Source organism: Gracilinanus agilis, chromosome 1 (genome assembly GCF_016433145.1).
Source record: "Gracilinanus agilis isolate LMUSP501 chromosome 1, AgileGrace, whole genome shotgun sequence".
Taxonomy (NCBI): domain Eukaryota; kingdom Metazoa; phylum Chordata; class Mammalia; order Didelphimorphia; family Didelphidae; genus Gracilinanus; species Gracilinanus agilis.
Window position 1 is genome coordinate 213,701,639 of NC_058130.1, and position 13,729 is coordinate 213,715,367.

The following is a 13,729-nucleotide window of genomic DNA, read 5'->3' on the forward strand; positions in this document are numbered from 1 at the left end:
ACAGACAGACAGACAGACAGAGAGACACACACACACAGACAGACAGAGAGAGACACACACACACAGAGACACACACACACAGAGAGGCAGACAACAGAGAGGCAGGAAAGAGAAGAGGAAAGGAACTGAGTCTTCCATGAGGGTGGAATAGAGGGGCAGAGTTCACTGAGACCTGTTCGCTGGGACTTAGCCAGAATTGCCAGGAGACTCACTCTTTGCCTCTTCCTGGTCTGCAGGTTCTGGGCAGAGTTCCAATGAAGTTTTGGTTTAGGTATTATTTTGGTATTCTTGTTTCAAAGCTTTAGAAAGTACATCAATTTTAATTCAGGTCAAACTGGTTTGTTTACTGGATGCTCTTCAGAGAAGCTTAGTCTAGTCTGCATCTCAGCAAGTCAGAGATTTAGGGGCAGCTGGGTAGCTAACTCAACTGGTTCAATCTAGATTAGGCAACAATGGTACTCAAAGCACTTACCTATGGATATAGCCAGGCCTAGAGATGGGAGGTCCAGAGTTAAACTCTGGCCTTTGTTCTAGATGTGTGACCCTGGGCAAGTCACTTAACCCCTATTGCCTAGCTCAGCATGTCTTTCTGCCTTGGAACCCATATGTAGGGTTGACTGTAAGGCAGAAGGTAAAGGTTTAAAAAGATCAGAGATTTAGAGCTTTGTTTTTTTTCTTAGTTTTCCCTGGCCTCCTATAAGAAGCAACTAAAATTTCATTTTGTGCCAGCAGTCTTTCCTGGTTCCCATGTGCCCAGATTTTTTTTATTGTACAGTCATTTCAGTCATGTCTGATTCTTCATGACTCCATTTGGGGCTTTCTTGGCAAAGATGCTGGAGGGGTTTGCCATTTCATCCTGCAGCTCATTTGACAGATGAAGAAACTGAGGCAAACAGGGTTAAGCGACTAGCCCAGGGTCACCCAGCTAGTGTCTAAGGTTGAATTTGAATCCAGGTCTTCCTGATTTCAGACCCAGAACTTTATTTACTGTCCTAAGAGCTTTAGAAGTCATCTAGCTCAGGTCCTTCATTTTGTAAAAGACGAGAAGGCTAAAACCCCAAAAGACCTATCAGCTCACACCTGTGCTATTGCAGTAGCCTGCTGGTTGGCCTCCCTGCTTGTAGGCTCTCCCCACTCCAGTCTGTTCTCTATTCAGCTATCAGAGTGATCTTCCCAACAGGTCTAACTCTATCACCTCCCTACTCAGTGGCTCCCTGTTATCTCCAGGATCAAATATAAAATCCTTTGTTTGACTTTTAAAAGCCCTTTAGAACCTGGTTTTCCCTCCATCTTTCAAGTAATCTTCTACCTTCAACTCTCTCCTCTACAATATGGAGTCACTTGGCCTCCTTGCTACACCTCTCACAAGAACTCTGATCTTTCACCGCCTTCTCCCTCCTTACCTCCATTTCTTGGCTTCCTTTATGTTTCATATAAAAATTCCTCCTTCAAGAAGCCTTTCAGGGTGCACTGCCAGTACCTTCCCCAGGCCTGGAGATCTATGGTCCTAGCTTCATATTTGACCTCAGACACTTCCTAACTTGTGTGACCCTGGGCGAGTCGCTTGACCCCAACTGCCTAGCCTTTACTGCTCTTCTGTCTTGGATCCAACACTCAGTATCGACTCAAGACGGAAGGGAGGGAGCAAGAGAAAGAGGGAGAGAGGGAGAAGAGAGAGAAAGAGGAAGGGAAGGAGAGAAAAAGGGAGAGAGGGAGAAGAGAGAGAGAGGAAGGGAGACGAGAGAGAAAAAGAGGAAGGGAGGGAGAGAGACAGAGGAGAGAAAAAGTGGGAGGGAGGGAGAGAGAGAAAGGAAGGGAGAGAGAGAGGGAAGAAGAGAGAAAGAGGAAGGGAAGGAAGAGAGAGAGAGAGGTAGCTTTGTAGACTCTTAAAAGTGCTTAAAAGAGAGAAAGAGGAAGAGAGTAAGAGAGAGAGAGGAAGGGAGGGAAGGAGGAAAGAGAGAGAGAGAAAGCAGCTTTGTAGATTCTTAAAAGTGCTATCAAAATGTGAAACTTTGTTGTTATTATCATTTAATGATATTATGAGGAAGATGCAGTGTAGTATTTGTACAAAGCTATCATTTCAGACCCAAGACTTTATTGGTGAAAAGAACTGTTGGTTTGGAAAATCCCTTCTACCAATACATACTTAACCTATTGATAATTTACAGCTTTAGATTGCTGAGAGGCCTTTGAGAGATTGAGACAACCTGCTCAAACTCATGAAGCTCAAATGAATCAAAGGCAGGCCTTGAATCAAGTCTTCCTGATTCGATATATGATTGCATACCATAATATTCCTTGTATAAACATTACATTTCACTTTTGCACAGTCAACAAAGGACAGCTAGATAGCACAATGGATAGAGCACCAGGCCTAGAGTCAGGAAGAGTCATCTTGAATTAAAATCTGGCCTCTGACATATACTAGCTATGTGAACATAGATGAGTCATTTCACCCTGTTTGCCTCAATTTCCTCATCTGTCAAATGACTTGGAGAAGGAAATGGCAATCCAGGATCTTTGCCAAGAAAATCCCAAATGGGACCACAAAGAACCAGACATCATTAAAATGATTGGACAACAAAAAAATGTCAGAGGGAAGTTATTGGGGCAGTATAGACTGGAAAAGGCTACTGACAGAAGGTGAAATTTAGTTGTTTCTTGTAGGAAGCCAGGGAAAGCTAAGAAGTGGAAATGAGAAGAGAGAGTATTCCAAGAATGGTGTTGAGCCAGTAGAAATAGTCAGGAGATGGAGTATGAGTATGGTAGGTTGAGTGGCTTCAAGGAAGCCAGGGCAACTGAATCATAGACTATGTAGTCAGGCAGTAACAATTTCTTAAGCATCTGCTATATGACCAGCACTGTACTTAGTGCTCTGAATTAAAAAAAAAAGAGGAAAAAGACAGTCTCTGCCCTCAAGGAACTCAAAATCAAATGGAGGAGCCAATCATGCAAATAAATATGTAGAAACAAAAGCTATATATGGAATAAATAGGAAATACTTAATAGAGGGAAGGCAGTAAAATTAGGAAGGATTGAGGGAGGGCTTCCTGTAGGAGACAGGATTTTGGCTAGGGCTTAGTAGAGAACTAGGGTAGCTAATCAGTGGGAATGAAGAAAGAGAATGTTCTAAAAGGGAAGGACAGCCTGTGGAAATGCCCCAGAGCCAAGAGATAAAGGGAAACAAAGTGGATGAAACTTAGGAAGCCAAGAAGGGGCCAGGTTGAGAAGGACTTTAAATGTCAAATGGGGGGCTTTCTATTTGATCCTAGAGCAGTGATGGCGAATCTATGTGATGGATGCCAAAAATGGCACACAGAGTGCTCTCTGCGGGCACGCCGGCTGCCCTCCCTTCCACCCCAATTACTAGAAAGGCAGAGGGACTCAGGTGGAGCTGTTCCTGGCCCCCTCTCTACTGAGCCTCAGGACATTTTTTCACATTTCCCCACCCCTCCACCTAGCAACCCAATGTGAGCAAGTTCTCCCTCCCTTGTGTGGGGTAAGGAAAATGGGCATACCCAGCATGTGGTGGTGGGGAGGGTGGCACTCAATCTCTAAAAGTTTTGCTATTGCTGTCCTAGAGTATATTGAGTGGGGAGGTAGGGGAAGTGGGAGAGGGAATGGTCAAGTCTACAATTTAGGAAAATTGCTTTGGCAACCTAGAGGAGAGATGAGGCAAGAAGGGAGAACCAATTAGAAGGCTCATTCCAGTTTGAGACATATGGTTCAAGTTTGGAAGTATTTCAAGTCCTGGGTTGGGGACTGTCCAACTTGGGAGCTCCTTTGGATGCAGTTTGGTCTCTAAGGAAGATGGTCAATATTGGTGAGAGGCAAGGAAAAAAAGTAGTGAAAAAAAATCCCAATTCTAGATTTAGAACTATAGATGGGTTTTTCTCCTCTCTCCTCTCCTCTCTCCTTTCTTGGCTATGGGTAAATCAATTAACCTCCCTGAGCTTCTGTTTTCTCTAATGTAAAATGAGCTGGGGTTGGACCACTTTATTGCCAAGATTTCTTCTACCTTTATATTATATGATCCTATAATCATCACTTCTAAACCTTGGAAAGTATCATAGAGGTCTCCTAGTCTAACCTCTCTTTAGAACAGGAAGCTCATCTTTATTATTCCTGACAGATGGGCTGCAATCTCTGCCTGAATGCCTCTAGTGATAGAGAACTAACTACTTTGTCTTGGAGCTTTTGTCTGGGAATACTTAGTATGAGTCTAAGACAGAAGATAAGGGGAAAGGAAGGAAGAAAGAAAGAAGGAAAGAAGGAAGAAAAGATGAAAGAAAGAAGAAAAAGAAAGGAAGAAAGAGAGAAAGGAGGGAGCACTGTGAAGAGGCACTGGAGTTCAGTAGAAAGAGCAGTATTTTGTGGTCAAATCTCAATTGACCATGCCCATTCTGAGCCTCATTTTCCTTACCTTGGAAATGAGGAGAATGCCAGGCACATAAATGTGAGCTGTTAATACTTTCCCTTGCTTCCATTCTCTTCCTTTCTGCTCCTCACATCCAGGAGTAGCATGAATCAATCAGCTAGTATTTATTAAGCTCCTTCTCTGTACCAGGGATTAGAGATAGATGTACAAAAGTGAGAGCGTAGCATGGTTGGGCTTGGGTATTACTAGGTGGGGTATGGATGGAGAGTCATTGTTAGTCCTCATTTGCCCCTTTCACCCTAGGTTTGCTCAGAGGGAGCTGCTCTGATAGCTCTGGGGAGGGATCCCCTCTCCCTTGTGAATAGACTGACCCTTCATTTCCTCCTTCTTCAGATTCTTGCTTCCTTCCCATAATTCCTGGGTGCTAATTGCAACCCAAACCATCCATTAAATATGTATAAAGAAAGTGAGAACAGGCTCTTGACTCCTCATAAATAATGACTACTCTGTGTAGTGTAAATGTTTAGCATAATGACTAGAACAGAATAAACAAATTATGACATTTCTGCTAGAAAGAGGATTGCATGGGGAGTGTGCTAAGTGAGAGAGACCCAGAGCCAAGACACTGTGGGTTTGGGGAGGAACACACTCCTCAGTAGATAACGTCTTTAAAAAAACAAAAACAAAAGCCTTACCTTCTGTCTAAGAATTAATACTAATGATCTTTTCCAAGGGAGAAGAGCGGTAAGAGCTGGGCAATGGAGGCTAATTGACTTGCCAGGGTCACAAAGCCAAGAAGTGTGTCTGAGGTCAAATTTGAACCCAAGACTTCCATCTCTGGGCCTGGCACTCTGTTTACTGAGCCACCTAGCTTGCCCTTCCATATGCTTTTAAGGCCTTCTGCCCAGCCCCATTCTATTTTCTACTGCTATCTGATATTGATGTTTACAAACCTGTTAGACCATGGTCAAATTGCTTAGCCCTCCCCATGTCTCAGTTTTTTCATCTCTTAAGATAATGGGTCTGTACTAGATAGCCTCTGATCTTTGAACCTAAGAAAATTTGCTTTCTGCTTTCTTCTTTAAGGCTGATTTTCTTACTATTCTAAGTTGTCCATTCATTTCAATCATGTCTGACTCTTTGTGACCCCATTTGGGATTTTCTTGGCAAAGATACCAAAGTGGTTTTCCATTTCCTTCTCCAGCCTATTTTGTAGATGAGGAAACTGAGGCAAGCAGTGACTTGCCCAGGGTCGTACAGCTAGTAAGTGGCCAAAGCTAGATCTGAACCTAGGTCTTCCTGACTCTAGCCTCAGCATTCTATCCACTGTGCCACCCAGCTGCCCTTTTTCCAAGTTGGATGACATGTATTCATTGGGTCATTGGATCCTATTTCTGTATCTGTTCATCCCGAGACCTTTGTCCATCCTGCCTTACTTTGAGTGCTGTCCACTTGGGCCACCAACTCCAAATCATAGAATTGAAAAGAATTAGAAGGGACTGGAGACCCAGTCTGGTTCAACCCCTCTCCAAACCAGAATCCACCACATAACTAACACGCCACATGAGGGGTTTCCTCCCCTGTAAAAGCATCTCTTCTACAATATACACCAAGAAGGAGATTGTCTGTCTCATGCCCCTTTGCCCAGGGCTGGACATGTACTTGATGAACATTAAAGATGTGTTCCTTTGACCTATAGCCCTAATTTAGTGCTTGGGAGAGGGATACGCTGCGCTTGCAGTCACTGGGGCTCAGGATGGAGTGACATGGGCATGTGAGAACATGAGGAGAAGCAGAATCCAGGAATGGTGCTCATTCTTTACAGTAGCTCCTGATAGGGGTCTGAGTCATCCAGGACTAGGCTAGGTTTGGACAGAGGAGAAGTCAAGATGGTCTCAAATGATTTGCCTGGGAAGGAATCTGAGACAAAAATAGATGGAAATAAAAGGTTTCCTTGCATTTGTCCAACTGGCCAATGAGGGTGATGGACCTTCTTCTATTTGTGGGTGCTCTGGGAATGCCCCTAAAGCAAGTGGCCTTTTTCAGCCTTAACTAAAGGAGAGGTCGCAGGAATCGAGGCAGATCTTGCTTTAAATAGGTCTTACACATGGAAAACCTTTAAACAAATGTCATATATGGAAATCCTTATTTATACAAAAATAAAGATTTGGGGACAATGATTATTTGTCTTAAAGGATCTTTACAAAAAGATTTATAGGGGGCAGCTGGGTACCAATACCTAGAGTCAATTCTAAGACAGAAAGTAAGAGGTTTTTTTTAATAAAATAAAGATTTCTGAGAGGCAAATCATTTAACCTTCTTGTGCTTAATTCAGTTCACTCAGTTAGATATGGATAGAATACTGGACCTGGAGTCAGAAAGACCCAAGTTCAAATATAGCCTCAGAGCACTTACTAAGAGTATGAAACTAAGCAAGTCACTTAACCGCCACTTGCCTCAATTTCCTCATTTTTAAAATGGAAATGATAAAAGCATCTACCTCTTAGTTATTGTGAGGACAAAATAATATTTTAAAAATGTTTTGCAAACCTTAAAGTGCTATATAAATGCTAACTGTTATTTTTATAATCTATAAACCAAGAGGGTAGGTTTCAGCCTCTGAGGTCCCATTTAAACACTGGATCTATGACTGTGTGATCCTTATAGTCATTATTTTCACTACTGCATGCCAAGTATGAACACTTGTATTTATTTCAAATGTGAATTCAGGGAATGATGGTTAGCTTTATAAAAGGATTATTGATTTTACAAAAGAATTTACAATAGAGTTCCTTTAAATCATCAGCTTCCCCCTTTGCATCTGAAATAGGACTCATTTAGCAAAAGTTTTGCATTATGGGTAACATTGTTGGCAAAATTTAAAAATCACTTATTAGAAAATGAAGGTTAAGCATCAATGTAACCAATTAAATGTGCATTGCAACTTGCATTGAAATAAATGAATCTCAGCACATAAAATTCAGTTGTGATTTTTCACTCTCCCTCCACTATTTTTCTTGGTTCGTTCATTCATTCATTCCTTTGATGGTAGTTGGCATGTGTGTTCTTATTCTGGTTCTGGTTCTACCTTTTTTCCTTTGCATCATCCCAGAAGTCTCCCCAGACTTCTCTTCATTCCTCATTCTTATCAATCATAATGGCATTGTAGCATCCTATTGCATTTGTTATTGTTCAGTTGTTTCATTTGTGTCTGACTTTGTGACTCCATTTGGGGTTTTCTTGGCAAAGATACTGGAGTGGTTTGCCATTTCCTTCTCCAGTTCATTTTACAGATGATGAAATTGAGTCAAACAGGGTTAAATGATTTGCCCAGGTTCACACAACTATTAAATGTCTGAAGCTAGATTTGAACGCGTCTTCCTGACTCTAGTTCCAGTGTTCCATCCACTCTGCTGCCTGGTCTCCCTATTGCGTTAACATGGCACAATTTGTTTAACTATTCCCCCCATTCCCATCTCACTTCTGCTTCTTTGTCCCCCTAGCACCCTTCGTGGCTCAAGTCAAGTGCCACTTCTTTAAGAAGTTTTCCTGAGTGCTGCCCACCTCATGTCAGAGAAATGATGCACTAATATGCAGAAGAAGAAATGAATTTTGGACATGACCAGTGTGGGAATGTTTTACTTGACTATGCTTAAATGATATAGGCCTCTCTCCCTCCCTCCCTCCCTTCCTTCTTCCCTCCCTTCCTTCTTCATTTCTTTGTCCTTGGTTGTTTTTATATTTGCAAAAATATTAAGCAAAAGATGACTGCAAAAAATCGGGATCTAGCTTTAATAATTATTTGATTGACATCAACAAGATCATAGGATCATAGATCTAGACCGGGGAGGGACTTTATAGGCCATATAGTGAATGCTGCTCCCCTTCCTTCTTTTACAAATAGCAGACTGAGGTCTAGGGAAATCATGCATCCAAGATCACACAGCTAGTTAGTCCAGGTCTCCTGACCAAGAGAAGTCTCCTTCTCTTTTCTGTGTACCATATTTTTCTTTATTTTCATTCTGACTGATACAGTTATCTAATCTGCCTCAGTTTCTTCATCTGTAAAATGAAGATAATAATAGCAACTGTCTTCTAGGCTTGTTAGGAGGATAGAAGAAGGTAATATTTGTAGAGATAATACTTATAAAGAAAATATTCATCTATTTTAAAAGGCTATATAAAGACTAGTTATTATTCATATTATTATCATCATTATCATCACTATTTTTATTTTTTGACTTCATAGATCCGGACTGGGCCTCGTACACCCTTGGAGTATTCATTTGCCTGAGCTGTTCAGGAATACACCGCAACATCCCCCATGTCAGCAAAGTGAAGTCGGTCCGTTTGGATGCTTGGGATGAAGCACAAGTGGAGGTATGAGGTCTGCTTGCCTGGCTGGATGCTGGGAAGCACAGTGATACCAATCCCAGGGCTCTTCTTGGAGTTGAGGCAGGGTCAGAAAGGGCATTGCAGTCTCTTGGCTCTAGTATGGTCTAAACAACACATTGCCTGGGGCTATGGAAGGCTTCCTGTCTCTCATACACAGCATCCTAATCTGCCCCCCCCCACACACACACACACACTCATGCCTGAAACATTCTCTCAACTCACCTCTACTTCCCTGTCCTCCTAGCACTTTTCATGACTCAGATCCAGTGCCACCTCTTTAAGAGGTTTTTCCTGAATGATGCCCACTTCATGACAGAGAAAAGCTGCACAAATATGCAGAAGAAGAAATGAGTTTTGGACATGACCAATGTGGGAATATTTTTTACTTGACTGTGTTTAAAATGATAAGACTTCCTCCCTTCCTCCCTCCCCTCCCCTCCTTCTTTCCTTCCTTCCTTCTTTCCTTCTCTCCTTCCCTTCCTTCCTTCTTTCCTTCCTTCCTTTATCTATCCTTCCTTACTCCCTCCCTTCTTTCCTACTTTCCTTCCTGCCTTTCTTCCTTCTTTCCTCCCTTCTTNCAGTTGGGGTTAAGAGACTTGCTCAGGATCAGCCAGCTAGAAAGTGTCTGAAGCTAGATTTGAACCCAGAACCTCCTGTCTCCAGGCCTGACTCTTAATAATAAACTTAAAAAAAATAATAAATCTCTCCTGATTTCCTCAACTGTTAGTGCTCCCCTTCCTCCCTATCACTATACTTTAAACAAACAGTGGCTTACTTCTGCATCTGAGAACAATTGCTTTCCTTAGTAAAATATAAGCTTCTTTTTTCTATAAACCCTTCCCTTCCATCTTGGAGTCAATACTTTGTATTGGCTCCAAGGCAGAAGAGTGGTAAGTAAGGGCTAGGCAATGGGGGTTAAGTGACTTGCCCAGGGTCACACAGCTGGGAAGTGTCTGAGGCTAGATTTGAACCTAGGACCTCCCATCTCTAGGCCTGACTCTCAATCCACTGAGCTACCCAGCTACCCCAAAAATATAAGCTTCTTGAGGCCAAAGCCATCCCATGTTTGAATTTGTATCTGTAGCATCTATCATGATACCTGGAACAAAGTCGACACTTAATAAAATACTGTACTTACTGGTTGATTTTCCCTGAGAAGATCCCAGGGAGGTGGATGGGGAACAGAGAATGGCAGCTATTTACAGATTCCTGTAAGTTCCCCTTTTTGTGTACATCACTGGCATCAGACCACACCAGAAAACAGTATCTTCCATGGGAAAAAAAAAAATCAAACCAGAACCCCTCTTCTACTTGATCTTTCCTTCCTGAAAAGAGAAGATCCAGCAATATGCCTTTGGATTTTTAGATCCCTGGTAATTGTACTGGATCAAAAAAGGAGCCTCCAAGAGCCTTCCAATAAGAACATCCTTGGGGGCAGCTAGGTAGCACAGTGGCTAGAGCATCAGTCCTGGAGTTAGGAAGACCTGGGTTCAAATCCAGCCTCAGACATTTCCCAGCTGTATGTCTCTGGGCAAGTCACTTAGCCCTGATTGCCTAGCCCTTGCCACTCTTCTGTCTTAGAACTGATACTATGACAGAAGGTAAAGATTTAAAGGGAGTAAAAAAGGACATCCCTGCTTACTTAGAAGTTAAATCTCACCCTAGTGAAGAGATCCCAGCAAGAAGCAGTTATTTTTCAGATATTCCTTTCTTCTGCCAGGAAGCTTTCTAGCTTGAGTGCCCCTATTCCTTTCTGCCATGATGATCAGAGAAAAAGGCCACCAGTGGCAGCCAGAAGTGTGCTAGAACCAGCTGCACCAGCTCTCAGATTGTTAAATCTTCAATGTAAGCAGAAATACCTTGGAAATCAGCAAATGCTACAAACTAGGACTTGATTTTTTGTTTTGTTGATTATCTGGGCTAGTGGTATTAAACGCCAAAAAGGGCAACTAGATGGCTCAGTGGATAAAGAGCCAGGAGTGGAAATGGAAAGCCCTGGGTACAAGTCTGGTTTCAGATACGTCCTAGCTATGTGACCCTGGGCAAGGCACTAACTCCAGCTGCCCAGACTTAACTACTGTTCTGCCTCACAACCAATACTTAGCTTTGATTCTAAGATGGAAAGTAAAGGTTTAAAAAAAAAAAAAAAACTCCAGTAGAAATGGGGACTACTAAGCTGTATACAAGGATCCCATTAGCTGCATATTGACAATAGAAAAGTATATATTAATATTATCTAAACGACTTTGTGGATAGAATGCTGGCCTTGAGTCAGGAAGACCTGAGTTCAAATTCAGTCTCAGACTCTTACTAGCTTTGTGACCCAGGTCAAGTCACTTCATCCTAGTTTGCCTCAGTTTTCTCATCTATAAAACAAGCTGGAGAAGGAAATGGCAAACCCCTCTAATATCTTTGCCAAGAAAACCCCAAATGGTGTCACAAAGAGTCAAACACAACTGAAACGACCGGACAACATGATGTTTTATTTTTATTTTTATTTTGTTAAATATTTCTCACTTAAACTTTAACCCGTTTCTGCTGCATGAATTTGGCAGCAGTTCTGCTGAGTATTTAACATCTCTGGTCTAAGTTAAGAAAGTAATGAGAAAATATTAATAATGCAAATTATACTTAAAAGTTCATTATGGATACCTCTCCCCTGGTCCCATCAGCCAGTTGTTAAGCTTTGCCAGCTCTTGATACCAGCTCCCAATAATATAGCCCTTTATGATTTGCAAAGTATTTGAATGCTTGTCTCATTTGATCCTCAGAACAATACTTCCCACTGGATGTTTTTATTATCTCTATCATCCAGATGGAAAATCTGGAGCAAAGGGAGGTTTAAGTGATTTATCCAAGGTTACCAATCTGTAATGGAGGTACGATTCAAACTCGGATCAAGCTAGAGTTCTTCCCATTGTACTATGCTGCGACATTTATTTATTGAGGAACTGCTATGTTCCAGAGACAGAACTGTCTCAGGAATCACAGATTGAGTGCTAGAAAGGGAACTTTGCTTCCCTCTGTCCCTCAATTCAATAAATATTTATTAAGTGCCTGCTAGTTACAGGGGCACTTCATTATCTCTGCCAAGATAGAGTGCCAGACCTGGAGTCAGGAAGACCTGAGTTCAAATCTAGCCTCATAATCTTACTAGCTGTGTGACCCTAGACAAGTCACTTAACTCTATTTGCCTCAGTTTTCTCATTTTGTAAAATGAACTGGAGAAGGAAATGGCAAACCTCTCTAATATATTTTCCAAAAAAAAACCAAATGGTATTGCATGAATGTACTGGTATAACCCATATTGGTTATGGCAGGGGCGGGAGGTGGGGAGGAAAGAGGGGAAGGGATGGAGAGAGAACATCTGAATTCTAAAATGCCAGAAAACAATTGTCAAAAATTGTTTCTAAATGTAACTGAAATAAATAAATGAATGAATAATCTGCGGAGGCGGGGGAAGAAAACTCCAAACAGGGTCACAAAGAATCAAACAAAACTGAAAAGACTGAACGACATACTTTTTTTTGTATTTTTATTTATTTTGTCAGATAATTCTTATTTAATATTTTAATGGTGTCATGAAGAGTAAGACTTGACTGAAAAACAACAACAAAAGCTTCAGTTAGTCAGTAAGCATTTGGGAAGCATCTACTGTATGCCATGTACTCTTTGCTAAGTGCTAGGGATACAAATAGAAAAAAGATAGTTCCTGCCCTCAAGGAGCTTGTAGTCTAAAGAAGTTTCCAATCCATTGTACAAGGTGCTATGCTAAGAGCTCAGAATACAAAGTCAAAAAAGGAAACTACACCTGCCCCATAGGAGCTGACCTAGACCAAATCTAGTCCTTACATCAGAAAGAGATTTATGCCAATGACATCTCACCCTCTTAATCACTGTGGATGCCATCTGCTTTTGTTTTGCTCTGAAGGAGAATGAGGGAGGGAGGGAGGGAGGATCATAGCTGGAAGTCCCAGGGGATGTTTGTCTCAAGACTGGCTCAACCAACCAACTAGACAAAAGTTGAATGTCCTGTCTGGTATTCCAAGGGTTCTGTCTGAATGCAGTTCTCATCCAAGCCAAACCAGGTGACCTGTTTTGGCAGGAGTGAATGAACAAATGAATGAATAAATAAACACTTGTCAGTTATTATGTACTAGGAGTGTAATTAGAATTTGCTCCCCAGGACTCAAAATCCCAACATCCCACTTTGGTTCTCATGTTACGTTCTTATGTTTTGGAGATAAAGTTTGTGTGTGACCCTGCCCCTCTCTCTTTTCCCAGAACATGGCAGGGAAAACTTGTTTTTACCCAGGCTTTTACTTTTGTCCTTTTATTTCTTCTACTTCAGGTGATTATTAATAGATCTTAAAAAATATAATACTTGGAGTTATTGGATATTAATTTAAATCTTACATAAGTACTGGCCTAAATCTGGGGACACAAATACAAAAGGAAAGGCATTCCCTGCCTTTAGCCTATAGTCTTAAGAATCTATAGTCTATATAATCTAAGAGAGGGGACAAAAGCATGTGTTGGTCATCGAGTGGTGACCAGGGAGAGGAACTTGGATATGGAAAGTTACCAGAGATTGTCAATGGGGCTATAGGGAAGTAGAATGACATACCCTATCCAGGAAGAGTGGCAGAGATGACATGATCATACATAGGTCATAGTTTCAGAAATGAAGGAGAAGGGGTTAGGGAGGGAAGAATATTCAAAGGAGGTTGTCAGAAAATAGGGAGTGGGAAATATGGCCGAAGCAGTGGTCTCATCTTTCTTGAGAATCTTGAACATGACATATCCAACTCTGATCTAGGTGCTGTGGGGGCTTCAGGAAGGATCTTAAGAATGCCACTTTCAGAACTGCGATGCAAAATAGAAAGATTTGGAAACCAAGAAGCCTGGTCATAGGAAGAAGCAGTGAGATAGGAGTTGAGGGAGACTGGAAGCCAG

The 13,729-nt window shown here is 41.7% G+C and overlaps 1 protein-coding gene across 1 annotated transcript in view; it reads left to right on the top strand.

Moving 5' to 3' along the window:
* ADAP1 (ArfGAP with dual PH domains 1) overlaps positions 1 to 13,729 on the top strand; it is a 200,169-nt gene that overhangs the window by 39,876 nt on the left and 146,564 nt on the right. Inside the window, exon 2 of the mRNA XM_044660092.1 lies at positions 8,628 to 8,758. Coding sequence (XP_044516027.1) covers positions 8,628 to 8,758 — 131 coding nt within the window. The remainder of the gene's footprint in view (positions 1 to 8,627; positions 8,759 to 13,729) is intronic.